Source organism: Rhyacophila brunnea, unplaced genomic scaffold, assembly GCF_057557595.1.
Source record: "Rhyacophila brunnea isolate RB1 unplaced genomic scaffold, BYU_Rbru_1.0 scaffold_2, whole genome shotgun sequence".
Lineage (NCBI taxonomy): Eukaryota > Metazoa > Arthropoda > Insecta > Trichoptera > Rhyacophilidae > Rhyacophila > Rhyacophila brunnea.
The window spans coordinates 31080789-31105605 of NW_028232859.1; the positions used below are offsets into that span (position 1 = coordinate 31080789).

General features: G+C 30.0%; 1 protein-coding gene across 1 annotated transcript in view; it reads left to right on the forward strand.

The window, feature by feature from the left end:
- The window catches only part of LOC147072187 (agrin-like), a 411557-nt gene that overhangs the window by 59443 nt on the left and 327297 nt on the right, over window positions 1–24817 (forward strand). The window contains exon 2 of the mRNA XM_085947184.1: window positions 6200–6235. Within this exon, the coding sequence (XP_085803310.1) occupies window positions 6202–6235 (34 nt within the window). The 5' untranslated portion in view covers window positions 6200–6201. The remainder of the gene's footprint in view (window positions 1–6199; window positions 6236–24817) is intronic.

Consider the following 24817-nt stretch of genomic DNA (forward strand, 5'->3'; position numbering starts at 1 on the left):
TATACCATAACTTAATATTTTGAAAACCTTCCTTTACAGTGCCCAACAAATTAGTCGAAATTATTAGAGTGATGGTAGGGAAATTTACATAGAAAGTATTGAGTTGATTCAAATTTTACCATGAAATTTTCAAATATCCTAATAAAATACTGTCGTAACTCAAAAATATTCAAATATCTCAATTTGTATATGTTTTAGAGAAAAATGGTGAATACAGTTGAAAATAGATCATGTTTTTCCATAAAAATGAGTAATAATTTTTACATTCAGACTTTTCCTGTATTTACAAAGAATATTTGAAACTTCAAATGGCTCTCCTGCAAAATGCCAATTTTTGGATTACTACAGTATTTTACTGGGGGTGCGTTATAATCTATGATTCAAATTGTTATCAAAAACTATTTTATTCTTTAAATGATGCGAATAAGAGTTCTTTATTCAATTATTTTAAACCTGTTACTATAATACCAATTATTCTCTAATAACAGACTTAACATGGTCGCCTTCTAACAAAATAATAATTTAAATAAGTTATAAATAATATTAACCGTTCGCGATAGGACAACGTTAATAACTTTAAAAAGTATGGTATAGGTCCAGTTTGCCAATTTAGTTGGTATGTAGGTATGCAAAAGTATATTTTCGTAATAACATAATAATATCTAGATGTAATTTCTTGTTATCCAAACGTGCATATTATGTACAGAAATTACTTAGCTGTAGATAAATAACGATACTATTTTTATTAAATTATTGTAATATCCTAATAAATTTGAAATAAAATAATATTTTATTATATTACTAGCTGAAGTACCCGGCTTCGCACAGGGTCGCTTCGTGGTTATATTTATCTTAGATATTTGAAAAATAATAAGAGGTAATTATTTTTTTATATTAAAATATCTGTGTAATACAATATGGCAATATGAAAATAATTCTAATAGGAGTAAAAACACTAAATTAAAATCGAATCCAAAATATGAAAACGTTATTAATGTTATTAATATGTAGTAAAAAAAAAAAAACAAAATTGGATGGAACAAACAAACAACAAACTTTGTATTTTATATAATAATAATTTAGAAACCTTCGCAGGTGTGCGCACAACAACTGAAAAAAGTTTCATCGCAATCGGATGAATGGTATAGGAACGCATACGAATAGTAGAAGATGATTTTCTAATTCAGAAATCTTCGTGGGTATGCGCATGACAACTCACCAAAGTTTCATTGCAATCGGATTAATGGTATAGGAACGCATACAAATAGAAGAAGATGGTTGTACTAATTCAAAAACTTCGCGGGCGTGCGCACAACTGGTCAAAATTTCATCACAATCGGATGAATGGCATAAGAACGCATACAAATAGAAGAAAAAGATGATTGTACTAATTCAGAAACCTTTGCGGGCAAGGGCACAACACTTGCAATCGGATGAATGGTATAGGAACGCATACGAATAGAAGAAGAAAATGGTTGTATCAATTCAGAAACCTTTGCGGGCGTAAACACAACACTTGATCAAATTTTCATTGCAATCGGATGGATGGTATAGGAACGGATACGAATAGAAGAAGATAGAATAGAAGAAGAAGATGGTTGTACTAATTCAGAAACCTTCGCGGGTGTTGGCACAATTACTGACGTAAATTTTATTGCAATCGGATGAATGGAATAGAAACGCATACGAATAGAAGAATATAGAATAGAAGAAGATAGTTGTACTAATTCAAAAACTATTGCGGGTGTTACCACAACAACTGACGAAGGTTTCATCGCTATCGGATGAATGGTATAGGGACCATACGAATAAAAGAAGATAGAATGAAGAAGAAGAAGAAGAAGAAGAAGATGGTTGTACTAATTCAGAAACCTTCGCGGGTGTTGGCACAATTACTGACGAAAATTTTATTGCAATCGGATGGATGGAATAGGAACGCATACGAATAGAAAAATATAGAATAGAAGAAGAAGATGGTTGTACTAATTCAGAAACCATTGCGGGTATTACCACAAAACTGACGAAGGTTTCATTGCAATCGGATGAATGGTATAGGGACCATACGAATAGAAAAATATAGAATAGAAGAAGAAGAAGAAGATGGTTGTACTAATTAAAAAACCATTGCGGGTGTTACCACAAAAACTGACGAAGGTTTCATTGCAATCGGATGAATGGTATAGGGACCATACGAATAAAAGAAGATAGAATGAATAAGAAGAAGAAGAAGAAGAAGATGGTTGTACTAATTCAGAAACCATTGCGGGTATTACCACAAAACTGACAAAGGTTTCATTGCAATCGGATGAATGGTATAGGGACCATACGAATAGAAAAATATAGAATAGAAGAAGAAGAAGATGGTTGTACTAATTAAAAAACCATTGCGGGTGTTACCACAAAAACTGACGAAGGTTTCATTGCAATCGGATGAATGGTATAGGGACCATACGAATAAAAGAAGATAGAATGAATAAGAAGAAGAAGAAGAAGAAGATGGTTGTACTATTTCAGAAACCTTTGCGGGTGTTAACACAACAACTGACGAAGGTTTCATCGCTATCGGATGAATGGTATAGGGACCATACGAATAAAAGAAGATAGAATGAAGAAGAAGAAGAAGAAGAAGTAGATGGTTGTACTAATTCAGAAACCTTCGCGGGTGTTGGCACAATTACTGACGAAAATTTTATTGCAATCGGATGGATGGAATAGGAACGCATACGAATAGAAAAATATAGAATAGAAGAAGAAGATGGTTGTACTAATTCAGAAACCATTGCGGGTATTACCACAAAACTGACGAAGGTTTCATTGCAATCGGATGAATGGTATAGGGACCATACGAATAGAAAAATATAGAATAGAAGAAGAAGAAGAAGATGGTTGTACTAATTAAAAAACCATTGCGGGTGTTACCACAAAAACTGACGAAGGTTTCATTGCAATCGGATGAATGGTATAGGGACCATACGAATAAAAGAAGATAGAATGAATAAGAAGAAGAAGAAGAAGAAGATGGCTGTACTAATTCAGAAACCATTGCGGGTATTACCACAAAACTGACAAAGGTTTCATTGCAATCGGATGAATGGTATAGGGACCATACGAATAGAAAAATATAGAATAGAAGAAGAAGAAGATGGTTGTACTAATTAAAAAACCATTGCGGGTGTTACCACAAAAACTGACGAAGGTTTCATTGCAATCGGATGAATGGTATAGGGACCATACGAATAAAAGAAGATAGAATGAATAAGAAGAAGAAGAAGAAGAAGATGGTTGTACTATTTCAGAAACCTTTGCGGGTGTTAACACAACAACTGACGAAGGTTTCATCGCTATCGGATGAATGGTATAGGGACCATACGAATAAAAGAAGATAGAATGAAGAAGAAGAAGAAGAAGAAGAAGATGGTTGTACTAATTCAGAAACCTTCGCGGGTGTTGGCACAATTACTGACGAAAATTTTATTGCAATCGGATGGATGGAATAGGAACGCATACGAATAGAAAATATAGAATAGAAGAAGAAGATGGTTGTATTAATTCAGAAACCATTGCGGGTATTACCACAAAACTGACGAAGGTTTCATTGCAATCGGATGAATGGTATAGGGACCATACGAATAGAAAAATATAGAATAGAAGAAGAAGAAGAAGATGGTTGTACTAATTAAAAAACCATTGCGGGTGTTACCACAAAAACTGACGAAGGTTTCATTGCAATCGGATGAATAGTATAGGGACCATACGAATAAAAGAAGATAGAATGAATAAGAAGAAGAAGAAGATGGTTGTACTATTTTAGAAACCTTTGCGGGTGTTAACACAACAACTGACGAAGGTTTCATCGCAATCGGATGAATGGTATAGGAACCATACGAATAAAAGAAGATAGAATGAAGAAGAAGAAGAAGATGATGATTTTTCTAATTAAGAAACCTTCATGGGTGTGCATACAACCACTTACCAAAATTTCATTGCAATCGGATGAATGGTATAGGAACCATACGAATAAAAGAAAATAGAATGAAGAAGAAGAAGAAAATGATGATTTTTCTAATTCAGAAACCTTCATGGGTGTGCATACAACCACTTACCAAAATTTCATCGCAATCGGATGAATGGTATAGGAACGCATACAGGACAGACACACAGACATACAGACAGACAGACATTCATTTTTATATATTAGTATAGCCTATACTCTTCGCGCAAGTGCAAGAAATAAGTTTACAAAGTTTTATCGCAATCGGATGAACGGTATGGCTGCGCATTCAATACGAACAAACAAACACACAAATATTAATTTTTATATATTAGATATTGGTCTTTATTACCAAATAAAGGTCAAATGATGATCTACGCACACAATATACATTATCGAACTACGTAAGTATCAATTTTGTGACCTGTAAATAGGTATATTGTCGATGCGGCTAGAATAACTTACACTTAACGAAAGTATTAAATACACATTTTAAACAACAATTCATTCAATTTCAGAAAATTTTCCTGCTAATTCAAATTTAAAATTTTCACTACAGATAAAGTTTATATTTTGGATATTAGATTTTAATTTCTTTTGTTTGTCAGATTTATTTTCATTTAGACATATTGCATGCCTATATACAGAGATTTTATATTGAATAATGTAATTATTATTATTTTCTCAAGTAAGATAAATGTACATCTATGTTCTTCTTGAAAAAAGACTACATGAAATACATTAATTCAAAATATATATCACTTACTTCATCCATATAATTTAATCTTGATCTCTAACTGATGCCAATTATAATTTAATCAGGATTGCTATTACTTGCCAAATAATGTATGTTCAATAAATTTACATTTTAATATTGTGAATTATTATTTGTTCAATAAAAAAATAGTGTTAACTAATTGTCAGTTTGTAATTCTCTTTCTAGCTGAAAATAGCAATCTTGATCGTTATTAAATTAAGTAAAATAATGTACTACATGTATTAAATAATGATGTAGTTAGTAACTATGACTTTTGTAACGATAATTACTTGCTAAACAAAGTGTTTTGAAAAAAAATCTGCTCACTTATTATCACAGAAAATTTTGTTCTAGATTTAGACAATTATATGTAAATATATTTTATCGATATAAGTATTTACATGACTTTAAAACTTATGTTTGCTAAATAAAAATGCAAATATCTGAAATCTCGAATCCTTGCACAATAAATTAATGTTGAAAAATGAAGAATGAAATTTGTTCGAGTGTAAATACTCTGCTTTATTCGTAAAAACCACTTCTGATAAAAAAAACATTAAGCCTAAAACGATTTCAAATCTCTCTACAGTCTACTCTAACAATAGATAGAAAGGGAACCGGTATCATTATTCATTTTGCGGCGTTAATGTCACTTTTTGCCGCCTCGGTGATGATGCATTTTCATCTCGCTCCCAATGATCACATCACATCACGTTAGTATAAAAAAAAGGTTACGCAAAATATCATTACCCAACATTAATATTTTGTGGGTATGTTGATATATAATTGATTTTCAACACTGTTTTTTACTAGAGCCTAAAATATATTAGTTTTAAATTATCTTGCATGGCAACTTCTCTGATTCTTTGGTAAATTTAATAACTCTAAGCCGGCTCGCACATCCAAACTCGTCTCAACTGCAACACGTCGAATATGTAAATGTGATTGTGCTGTCATTCAAAAACCACATGTAACTAAATATACCACCGCACACCAGAACCATTTAGTTTGAAAAAAAAAACAACTGGTGTCGCATGCAACAAATTTCACACAATATGCAGCGCAGGTGTAATCCTGAAACGTCGCCGCTAATTTTGGCTTGCCTTGTGAAGTCAGTATCCCGGTATAGAAAAAAAATTGGATATTTCGCTCAGTTTTGATTTATGATTTTTGGCGATGATCCGAATCACACTTTTTATCATTCATGCATATTATTCGTTATAATTAATTTGGCATATTCAATTATTTTTTTTTAGAGCTTTATCACCATTTTACTTTCGTAGGCAGATATTATACAAAAAAAAAACTAAGGACTTACTTACAGATAATTCGATTGTCATCAATTAGATAATATATTATCTATTATTTTGATCACTGATATCTACAAGACTTAATTATGCTTTATTTACTTTCGTTAACGAAAAATATTTCAATTTTTTTTTCATTTTCAGATATGACCTACAAGCCGAGACAGCCATTGCCAGAAGGTAAAAACAATTAGTTACTAATTCATTCCTATGATTATTTACATTAGTCAAAATTCTTTGGTGTTATAATAATAAATAATATTCATTTATTGGTAGCCCACGGTGGCCGCGCGACTTAAGCGTTGGACTATCACGCCGTAGGTCTCAGGTTCGATTCCTGGGTCTGGCAAGTACACATATTGTTTTTCAATTTGTGTGTAAGTCAGGCTATGGACCTAATAGGCTGAGCAAGTGGCTGACATCCATTTCTCGTAAAAAACAAAATCTGTTAATACAAACCTCTACTCTGTGGAGGTCCATATTATGATCCTATTAGGATCGGACATGGTCAAAAAAAATCATTTAATACTCTCACCTACATCCAGAATGATAAGATGGATAATATATATAGGATAATATTCCTATTATAATAATTATTAGTAACTATGTAGTTATAGCGTAATTAAAACTATGCAATAACCCCTGAAATTTGTTCGGTGTTTGATGGCTTGAATGAAGGGACTTATGCGAGTGTAAGATAGGAAAGAAATTAAAAATATATTATGAAAACCATGCGATTGAGCAAGGCCAAAATACTACCCCTAGAATGGGCCCATTTTCCAACAACCAACTTTAACTTTGTATATTTAAGAAAATTTTAATAAAAGTTAATAATAATAATATATTTTTGAACAAATTTTACAAACTATATTATTATATATTACGAAATGTTTCTGACATAATTTTTAATCTCAGTATTAGCATTCTTGAGTTACATGTTTTATTATGATTTATCCTATAAAAAAGATTATAAATATTGACGAAAAACAAGATTCCTATTTATTTTCTTTTTATTTGGTTAGTCAAATAACAAAAATTAGTACATATTGTCAATTTTTAAATTAGTTTTATTTCACACTATGTTATTAAATCATTGAGATGAATCCACACTTCTGTTAATTGAAACAATGACTCTTATTTTCGACAAAATTTTATTTTTGATCATATTTTTAACACTCATTTAAATATGTTTGTACGTGCATTTAATTTAGGAAAAAATACGCTATTTTTATACGTACATAGCTTAGTTTGCAAAAAAAACTATTTCTAGTATCAAATAGTGTAACGCTACCGTGTCTTGAAAGTTAAGCGTGATTTACGTATTAGCAGTTCTATCTTAAATCTTCTTGGAAGAAGTTGTAATCGGGCGAGTTTCACCTGAAACGTTATAGGCAATAATACGCCTTACGTTGTAAGTACCTATAGTAAGAAATGCGAAACCTTTCCTTTAAAATTGTCTGATAAATCTATGTATAAAATATTCAACTTACTTATTTAAAATATTACACAATACAATTATTAATTATATATAGAATCTTTTACCCTACTGTATAATACATGTATACACTACAAAAGTTACTTCAAAGCTTTTTAACATGTTTTCATCAAGAGTGATCAGTGCCAATACTGCAATGCTTAATATTATATTCAAAATAAATATTTTTATACTATTGTATGATTACCAATTACATATTGGATGGACACTGAATTTAAATAAGTATCCATAAATATTAACGAAATCGATATTCAATGTATCACATCGCGTTTTCAATATTATTTGGTGTGACTTATTGTAGGATTACAATTAAGTCAAAAATTCTTTCTGTCAAAATTAAAATTGTAACAATTTTTCATTTGACTTCAATAGAGGATAATATTTTGAGTGTTATTTTCAAACATTATATTATTTATTTCTTAATAATCTAAATATGATATACCTACAATATATTCAACTGTATTTATCTTTCTACGAAATAATATTATATATATTGTTAAATAACTGAAAATATGCAGAAGTAAAAACTCTGGAAAACTATGTAGCAATAGAGAACGCTTGCGAAAAGATTAAAAGACTTGGCGGACGTATTTTACAAGAAATATTCTATACATTCTTGTTATCTGCTTTACTTTAATTCCATTTTCCTGAATTTTTCAGTATTTCAACAATGCAAACAATAATCCAAATCGTTTGTTTAGTACTTCAGTGCTGTTATAAAGGAAATATATAATTTTAATAACATTTTAAATAAATAAATTCATTTTTTTCTAACAAACCAGCAATTGCGCCAGAGTAAATACAACATGTTTGCAGGTAAGGGCTGTTTATTTGTTCATTGAATCAGTGTTGACATAATATTCTTTGGTTATGACATTTTTATTCAATTTCCCGTTTATTAGTTCTTATAGGTAAAGTAACCTTCATAATAAATGTGAATGGTTATATTTTATATTAAGTATGCTTATATAAAAATAAAATACTTAATCAACTTATTAACAACTTATTCGGCCAACCGCGTTCCATTCAGTATTAGTAAATATTGGGATATGCATATAAGAATTCTTCCGTTAGAAAAGAACACTTGTTTATATTTTTTTTTATATAAGAAAGGTATTTACCATAACATTTATAAGTCAGCATAAATAACCATCAGGTAAATATTGAATCTCTTGAAAATAAATACTTTTATTTTGTTTTGAAGTAAACATCTAAAAATAATGATGGCATTTTAATAAAATAACAAAGTTTTTTATCTGTATATAACGTAGTATTGTATAGTAGTACATTGTGATAGTATAATTTTAATAAATTTCATTTATATCCATAAATATATATACAAATAAACTTGTTTGAAATAACATAGATTGTAATAATTATTACAACCCATCAAAAAAAAGTCACATGCTACTATAATACTAATAATAGTAACTTACCCACTCATTCAACACTAATTATGTTTCTTATGTAAAGGCTCTGCTAAGCCATCCTACAATTTTTAAATAATTGATTATCAAAGATTTAACTATTAGTCTATAATGCCGATGATTGTATATTGATGCTGATGCTGATGCTCATGACTAAAAAGTTGATTGTAAGTTATATTAAATAATATCGACTACAGATTATTTGCACTAGTATTAGTAGAATCTATGTAATATTTTTAATTCACTGCTACATATTATTTTTTTTAAATGAGAAAGCTCATTCGACCTTTATACTTTATACGATTCATATTACGTTTTTTAATTAATAAATCGAACTTGTATAAAAGAAAAACATTATATTAAAAAAATTATGTTCATATTCTCTTTAAGGTTATAAAGGGTCACCAATTTTAATATATTCGATATTTTAAATAATTTTTAATATAGATTCAATTGTTTTTTTTTTAAATCCAAACAACTATTTTCTGTTCTAGTCATGATATAATTTAACATGCTAAATATTTGTAATTCAATAGATAGATACTAAAAATATAATATCAACGAGTTTCAAGCAATGAATTTTTGAAGATATGCTATGCTCATATGGCTCCAGGTCACTAGAATGGGACCCATGCGAGATGGACTCCAGTTGATATGGCAACGCGTCGGAGCAGGAGAGACATACTACCCCTTTGGGGACAGCCATCTCGTTGCTTAAATTTCATCTTACTTAATGATTCCGGTGACACATGAAACGCTGAACTCTGTATTATAATATATTTAATTTAACGGTGTAATAAGACTTTATGTTTATTGTTGTTTATTGAATTTTCCGTAAAGAATAATCACCAACTATATTTTATTATAGCCTACCAACAAGACCAATCATATATTTATAAAATAATAATAAGATATAAAATAAATAAGTAAATTAATACTATCGACCGAGGGCACATGATGGAATTTGAATTCTTTAGAATTTAAATAAGTAAGTGATGGTCAGAAAAATAAAGATAATTAATTAGATAGGATAATTAAATCAAACAATAATTACAGTACCAATAAAAAATCACGAACAGTGAAAAGATATACTAAAAATGATTTTAAGAAAAAAACAGATAGGTTAAAAATAAATAGGTTTACAAAAAACATAATTGAATACAGTTAACAATAAATTATAGTAAGAGTAAGTCGTCTAGTTATAATTATTGGATAGTTTTGGAACAACTTAATAATAAAGACGCAAGAGAACAAAACAGTTCCACTGGACAATAGTTGATATATGTTTATGTATATGGTATGTTAAACTTACATTTTATTAGTAATTGTGGGAAATCTGGGTGTTTATTAATCAATAAATTTATAAATAAAAGTAAGAACAGAAATATTTAGCCGGTTTGCTAATGATTGGATTTTGGGAATAATAATAATAGGCAAGTACATGTGAACGTTTTTGATAAACGAGAGATGATTTATAAAATGTTTTCGTGCTCATTCCTATTATTGTGAGTGGAGTAGTAATGTTTCTATACTAAACTACAGTATTCGAGTTACTCTACAAAAGATCTATAGAGAATGATTTTGGTAGAAGTTTTTTTTAAACTCTTCGCAAAATTTCAAGGAAAAGTTATAATTAAATAAGTAGTAACAATTACTACAAGATTACGAATTTAAACTATATTTATACTACTAAAATAGTAAAACTTAATTTGAAATTATGATTAGGTGAAAAATTAACATCATTTCCATCGATATAAGGCAACAATACATAGGAGTTAATGCAAAATTATCCAAAATACAAGTGAATGCTAGAACGTTAGTTCAATAAAGAAAGAGACAGACTGGCGAATGACAAGAATTTATTCTTGGAAGCGCCGTGTGGTATCCATATGATCCAGTTAAAAGGCGGGCATTGCAAAATAAGAAAACTACAAAGCTTTTTAATGTGTGCTATATAAGTAAGTAATATATCTATAATAAACCTAATTATTAGAAATAATATTCTGCATTAACCATAGACGAAAAGTGAAAGGTGACTTTTAGTCTCGTTCTTTATAACAATTTTGTATGTTTTTTTTTCTAATTTTTATACTGACTTTGCGATTGGACTAAATTGGCAAATGTAAGTGGTCACTTGGTTATCTCCGTTGTGAAAAGGGTACCATACGCGTTGGTTGGCAAAAGTTTTCCGTCTATTTACATAGTGTAAGGGTTTCAACACGTCTAATCAAAAAAAGGTGCCAACATTCGCCTTGCTTGCGAAGAAGTGGCATAAGAATCAGAAAAAAATCCTAGAATAACAGTTTTGCTGAGTAGGTACATTCATCTTTACAAAGAATATAAGGTTTACAATTTAAAAAAAAATAGTCTGCATATTTCTAATAATGTCATAGCAGTGAGTATAAGAGTTATCGGAATTTATATATGGAACAATATCTATTTACCGACCTCGGCCTCAACGACACATTAACATTTAACTTAATGTGACTTTGAACATAGTTTGTTATACAGAGTAGGAACAGAAAGCGCCTCTGGCTTCAGAAATCACATGAAAGTCGTCACTAAAACAAAATAGCTAATGTCTAGAGGGCATGCGACAAGACATTGTAATCATGTTGGTAATATATTACTCCAAAGAAAAAAAGAAGACCAAATGGGGTGCAACTAACTCTCTTAAAAGTCCGTTAATTATAATATATATATATATATATTATGCATTAAGGCACATTTTTTAAAACACTATATTATTTAATATTTGATGAACAAATTATTATAAATTAATATTGAGGCCAGATAAGTAACTCCTAATATGATTGTAATAAGTTGTCTCATTCAGTCCAATATTCTTATTTTTTTTTTAAATTGGTGTATTTGACATGGAAAATTATCGATTTTAAATGGTAATGTAGGTAAGTATCACAACATATTGCTTGCCCATTTTTTTAAATTTATGGCTATACTAATTGAACTGGCGATTATATGGTAAAACTTAATTATATATGTATATTGACAGATGTTTTGAATTAAATCCATTATCAGAGCAATCCAGACGTAATTTTTGGTTCACATGATTATATATAAACTACCGGTAAGTACCTATATCAAAATAGTAAATAATTGGTGTTGTAGCATTAGGTACAATAATAATATATCTTATATTATTATTATAGCTATCTATTTTGACGTTTATCTAATCATCTTGAAATAGGAAAATATCAACCAACTTTTATTTAATCAATCAATACGCATTTCAAAATGATACTATAATTATGCCACATTTTAAATATAAAAATATTTAAATATATACTTACATGTATTTTCTAGTATTCTTGTGTACAATGTTTTACATACTAAGTGACAGATGCACACTGTAGAAATATTGCCTCATTTTTTTGGTTTTAAAAAAACTTAGTCTTATTTTATACTAGAAAAATCTACGAGGGCATACCATAAGTCAGCGTCTCCGCAGTAAGCCGTCAGATGGCATACCCCGCGGGGGTGCTCGCCGCGTTACGGCCTCTTTATCTTCCCTCACTCCGCCCCTGAAAACTACCCTATATAGGCCGCCATGACAGTAGCAGAGGTAGTATGTTTTAGAAGGGGAAACTCGTTTGGTTTGCCTGTAAAGCATTGTTTTTACTGTGATAATTCAAGACGATATTATAGCATTACTACATGACTTTATTACAACTTTCACATTTACGATAAGTTTATCATAATATAAAAAAAATCTTGTTACCACAAACTTCAAGTTCGTTCTGAATGTCAAATTATTACTATTTCAGTTTATTTACACATGCTCCATAATATTCCATTCAAAACCAATAAAAACAGTTATTATGTACATATTCGGGTGTTGATATATTCCACCTACGTGAAAATGAGTTTAGGTGGACGTTGTTTTATAAATTATTAAAATAGGGTCTATTTAACTCATCCGGTGTACTTCCTTGTACCTATCTAATTTATCTACTGATCTATCTATTTTTTATGTAATACTGTTTTATATATCTTTGTTTCTAAATGTCATGTTGTGAACGTCTTAAACTTATAATTTGTAATGTCCACAATATGTTAAAAAAAATTGAAATAAATTGAAATATTATTATTGCTTTGAGATATTTTTTTTATCAATCATTTCTATAATTATAATTTATCGTGCCTTTATATTTTGACATGACATTTTTTTTATTTTTTTTTATTTAGCTATATTTAACCAAAAAAATATTCTAATAGTTTTATAGTGGAGAATAACATCAAAAATTTTCTCTATTTTTTGAAATTCTTGGTCTTGATCCAGCATCATCAACACATACAGTCCGTTTAATAACCACGTCATCTATAGTTCATTTATTGTCTATCATCCAAATAGCATAGTGTATCTACATACATTTTAACATAGTAGTGATAAGCAATAGTCAAATTTAGATTTATCAGTACGACAACTTAAATTTGCTTTACATACCACATTTTGGTAATAAATATAAGGCTAAATAAAAATTGTTTAAGTATAGCGAATTGATTACCATTATGCTACTACTATTCTTAAAAAAATATATTTAATATAATATATTTTTATATATTATATTCACTCTATCCACGCACAAATTATACCTATGTATCTTAAAATTGAACACAGTTTACATATTATATTACAATAATAATACATAATAATAATAATAAACTACGTACCACAAACTACATAGTATACCGTACCGCAAAATATCACATTTTTCTTTTCTTCGAAGAATTTTATTTTATTGTTTTGTAGTACGCAAAAGAAATTGATGGGGCTGCACATGCACATGCACATGCACATGCACCAATCATATAATATGATCTTAAACCACAAAATGCGGCGTCTTCTTCTACTACGTTTATCATTGATTTTTTTTGGATAATGAGTAAGGGAGTGATGTAATTCTGTCCTCCCAGAATATGGCCGAGGTACTGTAGTATATTTATTCTGATGCTGTGCATACATTCACAGTTTTTCCCTACTCGAGGAAATCAACATTTGTCACCCTACTAGCCAACATCATTTTGAGAATACATTTATACAAATATATCTTGAAGACTCTCCAAAAAAACTCGAATCTACCAATTAGTTTTACTCGTGTAATATATAAAACTGATATTAGAGTATTTATAACTTTATTAATATTACACTGTTTTGATTTATTGATAATATATTTCAAATGTTAACACAAAGTTATTGTAATAACAATTATGTTTTATAGGTTTATTTTCATCGATTAAATATTCATTAGGTTATTATAATTATTATCAATACTTGAGTTAGAATAATTATTGAGTAACTATTTTTCGAATACTTTATTTTTATATAGTATAACCCAACTTGTGTGCCTACGAAACTTTTGATTGTTTTTGTCTTGGAAGAGAAACACTACGGCATACTAATCACACAAATAAGTAGTTCTGCTGCATAACTTACTTAGGGTGCGTGCTTTGTTTGAAATGTAAGTATTAAAAAGTATTACGTGCATTCAAAGGGAGATGTATAACATTAATCAAAAAAGTTTCTTTCCTACACGTACGATAATATTATCGTATTTTAATATCATTAGAAATACTAATTTATTGTAGACTAACAGCTATTTTTTTACTAAGTAATATGTATTCATAGTCTCAAAGGAATCCATGTTATTATAAGCATCTTGTGTGTTTGCTAACTCGACAAAAACATGCATCTTTTAGTTATAATTACAATAAGTACTGAGACTTTTTCACAAAGTAAAAATGTCACTTTTTACTTTTAACTAATTTATTGTTTTCAACTCTTGCTAATTAGTCCAACTAACAGTTATACTGTTTATGACTGTTTTTGAGTTTGGTAAAATAGTTGTTAAAACAATTAAATTTTAACAAAAGGGTATCATTTCTATCAATATCTTCTAAGCAAAGTATTCTAAAATGTTATAATATATGTCTTCTAATAATAAATAAGATTTTAGAATATTTTTTTCAGAAGTTATACATAAAAGAAAGAAATAAGACATTTTTATGAACATTTTACAAGACGTATGGAAATTGCCGTTTTTTGTTTTCCGAGCCCTCACACTATCAATGATACAAATAAATACATGCAGTTTTAATTTAAAAAAATACATAATATATTGAGACCAATTTATTTTAACATGTTTTTATATTTTAATTATTATAAAAATAAAGTGACTAAGCCTTACGTTGATAATCATAGAAAATACTGGATTTCTTCAAGACAGTATATAAAATGAGGGAATTACCTTAAATTTTTAAATAAGTTGTCTACTTATACCGATAGACAAAAAATGTTTTCTTTTTCATCCACAAATTGCTAGTATGATCAACATAATGTCGATCTTGGGTTGGCGCAAACCCTTCCTTGTCACATATATGAGTTTTTGTCATCATTCTAGCTCATTCTGTTCTGAACCTAGGGGTAGATTTTCTTCACTTTCTCTTGTCTTTCTACATCCTATTGCACTCACATCATCACACGCCTATGTGTACACAAAGCGTATAGACGCTTTTCCTTGGGTATTCTTACAATTGCCTCCCATACAAGAAACAGAGTGGAGTCAAACAAAACACATAACAAGAGATTAAAAGGCTTGTTCACACAATGATTAATGAATTGCACAAACTATTTTTATTCAAAATTATATTGATTATATTAATTAGGTTGAGCAAGTGGCTGACATCCATTTCTCGTAAAAACAAAATCTGTTAATACAAACCTCTACTCTGTGGAGGCCCATATGATCCTATTAGGATCGGACATGGTCGGAGAGAGAAATAATGTGGATAGTATCCTGTGAAAAAAGTGAAGCTAAAATTATACTAGCAGACTTTAACGCCGATCGTTTGCTTCGAGCACCCCCAATCGTGAAATTAATATCAACTCGATGCAAATAAATCAATTTGGATGTTAATAATATATTTCACCAACATGAGGACAGGACAACATAAAAAGTAAATGTTGTTTTCTAAATACTTAAAATAGGGTCCACTTCGCTCATTCCACGTAATTCTGTGTAGGTACCTATTTTATAATTTTTGTATTTCATCATGTCATGTTATCATCATCAGCCGGAGTCAATCCACTGCTGGATGAAGGCCTCCCCAGACTTTCTCCAACTCTCTCGGTCCTGTGTCGTTCGCTGCCACGTATTTCCGCCGAACTTTACCAGTTCGTCAATCCAGCGGATTTTAGGGCGACCCTGTGGCCGTTTCGTACCCCTTGGGTACCATTGGATGACAGCATTTGTCCAGCGGCCGTCCTTTCGGCGAGCAATGTGCTCCGCCCATCTCCATTTCAGCTGTTTGGCAACGTCTATTACATCGCGTACTCTTGTCTGCTTCCTAACCCATTCGTTTCTCTTACGGTCCTTTCGCGTGATGCCCAACATGCACCTCTCCATGCCTCGCTGTGTGACTCTTAGCCTTTGGACATCTCTCGTGTTGAGGGTCCACGTCTCGCAGCCATACATGAGCACGGGTAGCACACATTGGTTGAACACCCTACGCTTAAGACATAATGGTAGGTCACTCTTGAAGATACTATTCAGACGTCCGAAAGCACTTCATCCCAGCTTTGTTCTTCGAGCATTTTCATCGTGCATGCTTCCGTCTCTGGACACCTGCTGTCCGAGATAGACGTAGCTGCTGACTTGCTCGAGTTGGGTGCCAGAAATACAGATAATCGCAGGGTCCGAAAAACAGTTCCTCATCACTTTTGTCTTTGAGGCATTTATCTTTAGACCGACCGTTTGACTGACATCCGCGAGTTCTTGCATTCTACGTTGGAGGTCTTTTGGGTCTTGTGAGAGTATGTCATGTTATGAACGTCTTAAATTTATAATTTGTGAAGTTCAGTATATTTAAATAAATGTATTTGAATTTTAATTGTGAATCGTTCCCTAGCGCTGTAGCAAAAATGAAACAATTCCTAATTTACGAATATGACTCAGGCGACGATCGTTTAATAGTTAGGTTAACAATTACCTTATGGTTTCAATAATAATCGACTCGGCTGTTTTTTTTTAAATTATTGTCAAATTTTATCGCACTCTGCTCGCGACCCATTTTTCATATCAATATCCTTACTATAATTTGTTGGTATATTACATTACTAGGTACGAGTATTTTTTCTATATATATTATATAAGTTACTTAATATGTATTTTTTATATATACTTGTTTAGGAAAGAAACTTTCAGGTAGTAAATATTATATTTTTTATTGCAGACGCGTTTATTTATCTCTAGTAACAAAAAGTTTTTTTTGGAAAAGTCTATCGAAATTGCGCTTTAGGTTTCCCCCGCGAAGAAATATTATTACAAAAGAAGAAAAAACAGCCGTTCTCTTTCTTGCTTAACCGACTGTGTGATTGTTATCCTTTTTCATAAACACATACCTGTTCCGCACGAGGCGGTGGGAATTTGTACTTGTTAAAACACCGGTCGGGAATTCAACACAAAGCCCCGCTCGGTTTGGCGCTCAGATTACGATATTTCGAGCGAATTCATCCCTACTATGTTTATTTATCTGCGCAAGCATCCCATATTGTAATAACAAATTATCATATTCATATCACCAATGGGGTTTCAGGAGAAAACTGCGATGGTTCAGCCATATTGAATATTAAATTCGATCTCACAAAATATGCAATGAATTTTAACATAAATGATAAAGAATGACACTTTAACAATCACCTAATTTGGGTGGGAAATTATTGTTTTTGTACTAAGTATAACACAAATTATATTATTACATTATTCCAATATATTCAGTTCAATACCTTTGTAATGATAAAAGTTAGTTAAATTTTCTTATACCTATCTACTTATAAAATAATCTAATTGAAGATCATTTATTTGGTAAACGTAGAGTTAACTTCTATAAATATCTATTAGATTGTTTTAATATTATTATTAATAATAAATAGCGTAAAATTGTCTTCGTTACTGCTTAATTTTCAAAAAATTCTAACACTAGAGGTCATTCAATTCTTCTACAATTTACTTCATTTAATAACGTCATAATAAACATGTATCTGTATCAGCTGTATATTTAATACAAGTAGATAGACAGAAAATTAAAAGCAAGATCATTTAAACCAAATAACATACATAATATAAAACGTTCATTAATTAGTACTTAATTTTAGTTTACTTATTCCATATAAGTTTTTATTCATTTCAATTATATCGGTAATAACACGATTTTACAATTGTATATAGTTGGATTGGAACAGACGACTCCTTATCGCCGTTTTTTATCTTGATTTAAAGTAATCTGTAGGAGAACATATTAAAGCATACAGTGGATTTATCCTAAAGAGATTCCATAAAGTATTAGTTTATGCGGCTAGTGCTTGGAAAGAAGAAGCATTTTCAGTTCTCAGATTATGCAGCAAAATGGATACATTTAAAGGTAAATGTGGTTGTCTTCATAAGAATGTCGAGGAAGAATAATATACACATAGGAAACATTTTGGTGAGTAATTCGATATTCAAAAGCATCTCTGTTTTTAAATACTCGGGAGCTAACGTTTTCGAAAAGAACAAGATGAACCTAAAACTTGCTAGTATACTGAAAGTGGAAATACAACGTTCTTCGCACTGAAAAGTCTATTTAGGTCCAAACTGTTGTCAAAGAATATGAAATTCCAAGTATACAACGTGACTATGAAACGAAAAGTTCACTATAAGTATAAAAAATGTAGCCTAACGGAGAAACAAGTAAAGGCTATCCAATAAAATTCTGTCAAGAATACTTGGACCGGTTAAAGAAATCGAAAAATCCATCGTACGAATGTTGACCTCGTCAAACAATTTAAGCATAATATATTTAATGTCTTGATGGGCGAAGTTTCATATATTCCGGTCATGCTGTTAAAATGCTAAAGATCTAGAGCTTCCCCCAGAGAACCTCAGTAGGCACTCTGATACTTAGCCGTCATCAGAGAAGATGGGCGCATAATTACAAGAGAGACCCATTTGAGATAGAAATTTTAGAATAAAGATTCCTGTGGGTCTATTCTATGCTTATCGACCGCTAAAGTGATAAAGTGAAAAATATTATCAAACTTAGGGTAGGTTTGTATCAAAATATTAGCACTTATTGTAACAATTACACGAAGCCGGTTTTTATTGTTGCAATAAGTGCTATATTTTAACAGCACCTATCTTGCTGCTGTTAAAATATCGCACTTATTGCAACAATAAAAACCGGCTTCGTGTAATTGTTACAATAAGTGCTAATATTTTGATACAAACCTACCCTAAGTTTGATACTATTTATCAATTTAGTGTTCGATAAGTATAGAATAGACCCACTGGGCGATGGTTATGCAGTGGCCGTAAACCAAATTGGTATGTAGCGCAGGTATATAACAGTATTCATTTTATGATTCTATCGACAGGACGTTTAGCTACCCTTATAATAGTAATTAAAGTAATCATTGATTAGTAAATTGATTTTTGTTTACCATGATAACTTGTATGTAATGTGTAAACAATATAAAAATTAAAAGAAAAATCTTTTTAATCTACAAATGTAATATAATAAAGTAATTTTATTATAATGACTTTGTAAAAATATATAAAAGTATTTATTATTTAAATACGATACATATTATGTGCATTATATTTTATTTGTAACATTCGTAAAATTTCAGCGTCATGGGATATTTTTTTCATCTTAGTATGAGTAGTACAAAATAGGTACTAATATTATTTTTATCAGAATACTAAATAAATCCTATCAATAGCCATAACAGACTTTCATCACCTTGTCATAAAAGAATAAAATCGATGGTAAATAATTATGGACTTTTATATTTTATCAAGTAGCCACTCCATCAATCACCCGCTGAAAGTAGTATGCGAGAGCTTTCATTTCTCGTAGAAACCTTTTTTATTTTTGTTCTGTTGGCTTTTACTTACTATATAATAAAAAGACCCACATGAATTTCATCAATTACCTTGAGTTTCCTTGGCGGACCTTAATAATGTTCTTACGTTACGTGCTACCTGTGTACCGTACAAAAACCTTCTTCTTAACTGAGCGCTACGTCAAACGTAGAGGAGTAAAATACATAAATACAAAAATAAAACAATATTTTGATGTATCTAAAAATAATTAAATATTGTCATAAATTTATTTAAAATAAAATGAATTTTCTTTTAATTATTAAGATATATTCAAAGATTTTTAAAAAGCTATATCTAACCAAGTATCGAAATTCTAGTTGATGTGCGTGTATATATAGTTTATTTTTTTAAGGACCAAGATTTTACATTTTGATGCACTATGTAAGTGAACATAGTGTTATATTGGTGAATATTCAACTGAAGTGGATTATAGTAACTCAGGTACATACTATTTAATTAACGTATTAAAACTTCATGAAACCATAACATTATAACATTATTCCTCAGCAACGAATTTTCCAGGAATTAACATTACGTTATAAATTTACTGTTTTTTTCCCAAATAAATAATATTAAAATACAGTAAAAATATTATTATTATTAAGTATGGGATCTGCATAAGTGTTGGAATATCAAGTGTTGAAATTTTTAAAACATTGGTTAGATTAGGTTAAGTTATACTAAACCCAATATAAGTTGAACAATGATTTAGTTATACTAAGTAAATCTAAGTGGATCAAATTAAGCGACGTTTCCAATCACATCCCAACTCAATTACTTTTTATTACTAGATCACAGAACTATCCCGTTGCTCCGGCTAATATACCTTTTTTGCAAATAATGCGATTTATCTGTATACATTCCTATATGACACAATAAAGTTTTATTGACCAGATTCAATATTCTTAAGTATTCTTTTCCTTCCTGGTATATTGATCAGAAGAATTTTGTATACCAAATGCGATCATTATACTTTCATATACAAAGAGATAGAAGGGTTATTGCATATTATATTTTATTATTTCAGTTGTTTAATTCATTTTTAGTAAGGCTAGTAAATAAGTCTAAATAATGGTGTTCCGTATACTCAAAAAGGATGGCGTATTTTAGACACCGTATTCTGAAGTATTTTCTGAAATCACCCTAAAATGAAAATATGTATACAAAATATTTCGGCGTGAAAAATTTCTTGTTACACCTCCCATAAAATTTACAAGTTGAGAACGGCTTCAAGATATCTAACGCTTCCTGCTTCACATAACTTTTCATATTTTTTAAATCTCTTGAGTTCTAGGAAAGCATTTTGTTCTTTTTGAATCTTTTTGTGAAATTAGATACAAGGTGGTTCACGTGAAACTATTTCTTCTGATAATAAACGAGTGAAATGCCACTTTTATTAGTAATATAACTACAAAAAATATTATGTTTGTTGATTTTATATAATCTTTCATTATTATTATCCTACAGCTTTGCCCGTTTTTGCGAGCGATTGTGTGCCTTATTCGTCACGTCCGATGGGTTCAAACGCCAAACACACTAATTGAATGTTCGAAATTCAAATAGGTCATATAGAGTATGAAAGGAAGGGTTTTCTGAATTTAAGTTATCTTGCGATGTATTATTGATGTTTCTCTAAAGCTTTCCGGCACATACGTCACATTATTGACAATATGGGAATTTATTTTTTCACAATGTTTGCAACACTCGAACCGACTAAACAAAGATGGCCGCTTTAAATTTAAAATGCGTTTTAACCGATATATACAATCAATTTTCACAAACTAATCATAATAAGATTGATCGATAAACATATTAGAACTGATTTATTTAAATTTTTATAAATTAAGTTCTCTGTTTATGTTAAGTTTCTACACCTCTGACGGAAATCAAGTCTTTTGACACTATAAATTTATTACGCTATGTATACTAACATACGGTATTTCAATTCACTCACCACATATTTACTTATGAGATGCATTCAAGTGACTGTAAGTTGAAGTGAGCACAATTTTATATAACTTAACACAGTCACAAAAAAATCACTTTTAAAAAAAAGGTAACATCCGTCATTATTTGTTGTTTATGTAAAAAACGACAGGTGATATTATTTACGTCTCCTAATGATTTAAAAATGCACAGCACTATATAATAACTCACATTTATAACAAGCACCCATAGATAACTATAAATATTCAAATAAACAATAACATTTATACGAATTCCGATTAAAACTGATCATTTCATTGAAACGCGGGCGTACGACATATCGGCGTTTTACGATACCAAGGAAAATTTTAAAATATGATGTCACTTTTGTTTTTTTTTTTGTAAGGCTGTTGAATCAATTTTTATTTTGAACCAATGAAACTTATATACATTTAATTAGCTCATTATAACCCAAAAATATTTAAAAGGTATCAACCAGTGTTGCCAACTACCATTTTCAAAGTTCAGTAGATTTTTTGATTTTTTCTTCAAAATACCATTGATTGACAAAAATGTATGAAATTCAACGATTGTGTTTGGTGAAAGCGTGCATATTGACATAATCTCACAAGTGTCTTTTAAAAAATCATCTAAAAAGTGACTTTTGTTCATCACAAATATCATAATTTCTTCTTTTCCTGACAAAAATTTCAGTAGATCTGATGAAATTCCAGTGAACATGGCAATACTGACTATGCGATCAACCCAGTGTTGCCAAGTCAAAATTTAAAAATTCAGTAGATAGACATGGCAACACTGACTATGCGATCAACCCAGCAGTGTTGCCATGTCTACTGAAATTTCAGTAGATCAACTGATATTTTTTGCCAATATACTGAATTTTTGATTTTTTTTCGAAATTCAAGAAATCTACTGATATTTGTGTTTCTCCATAATTGTAAATTAACTGATGATTCTTTCAATAATAAACTTGAAATGATTTACGCATGACCTTTTTTGATGTTATACACTTCTAAATTGACATAAAAAGCATTGTAACTCTACCCAAGAGCGCCATTTTACACATTAATATCATCATTGTTTACAGTAAATTAATATTATTAGTTATTGTTATTCTTATTAGTTTTAAATCATATCTAATAAACCACATTTTTCAAAATCTTCTGAAATTTAAAAATTTAGTAGATAGACATGGCAACACTGACTAATGCTATCAACCCAGTGTTGCCAAGTTAAAATTTTAAAAAAATCAGTAGATAGACATGGCAACACTGACTATGCGATCAACCCAGTGTTGCCAAGTCAAAATTTAAAAAAATCAGTAGATAGACATAGCAACACTGACTGTGCGATCAAGCCAGTGTTGCCAAGCCAAAATTTAAAAAATCAGTAGATAGACATGGCGACACTGGCTATGCGATCAACCCAGTGTTGCCAAGTCAAAATTTAAAATTTCAGTAGATTTTGACAAAAAAATCCAGTAGATTTCATAAAATATCAGTAGATTTTGAAAAATGTGGTTTATTAGATATGAATTAAAACTAATAAGAATAACAATAACTAATAATATTAATTTACTGTAAACAATGATGATATTAATGGGTAAAATGGCGCTCTTGGGTAGAGTTACAATTCTTTTTATGTCAATTTAGAAGTGTATAACATCAAAAAAGGTCATGCGTAAATCATTTCAAGTTTATTATTAAAAGAATCATCAGTTAATTTACAATTATGGAGAAACACAAATATCAGTAGATTTCTTGAATTTCGAAAAAAAATCAAAAATTCAGTATATTGGCAAAAAATATCAGTTGATCTACTGAAATTTCAGTAGACATGGCAACACTGGATCAATCATAGAATATTATTTCAAAATTTAATAACGTAACATTTTTTTTATGGCTGTTAAATGATAATTTTTTAAACCAATGAAACTTATATACATTCAATTGGCTCATATAACCCAAAAATATTTAAAAGGTATTCAACAATAATTGGTGTTATACATATTATTTAAATCATTATCAACCAGGATCAATCCACTGCTGGATAAAGGCCTCCCTAGCCTGATTCTATTCCTTTCTGTCATTTGAATTGCTGTATGTATCAAAATTGGTGATATTATATTATATCTATTTATATTACCATTAGCATCATGAGCCTGAATCAATCCACTGATGGATGAAGGCCTTTCTAATTTGTTTGTATTTCTGTCGATCATATGAATTGCTATATTTATCAAAATTGCTGATATTATATTTACCCATTCATAATATCGTCATTATCATCATCAACCAAGATCAATCCACTGCTGGATGAAGGTTATCCCAACCCAATTCTACTCTTCTTAGTCACATAAACTGAAATATTTTTTTTTAATTTGTGATTTTATATACATACCTATTTATATCGTCATCAACCTGTATCAATCCACTACTGAATGAAGTCCTCTTTAAGCTGATTCCACATTTTTAGGTTTTATAAATTCCTGTTTTTATCAGAAATGGTCAATTCCTCTCAGATATAATATGTATTGCTTTATTATTTATTAACATGTGTCTCAATATGAATGTCCCGCACCGGGAAACTATATTGGCTAAGGTTAATTTTGAATTCAAAATTTGATTTGTAAATATTATTCTATTTTTTACATACATTTATTTTTTATAGACAATGAAACAAAACAATGTTTAAATTTGTTTTTTTATGCTGCTAACCTTTTTCTATTATGTAAATAGGACCCGAAAGAGATTAATATTTGGATATAATGGGTCGCTTTTTATGATAATCACATAATATTGCTGTATATTCGAATGAATGAGATGTATAATTATTTATCATATTTAAATGCACATACCTACACATATTTTGTTTTAAAATTAATATGTCATTGGTAGCAATCGGCGATTGTCAGCTGTTCTGCTAGGCCTAGCAGCCTGAAGTGGCGTCAGGT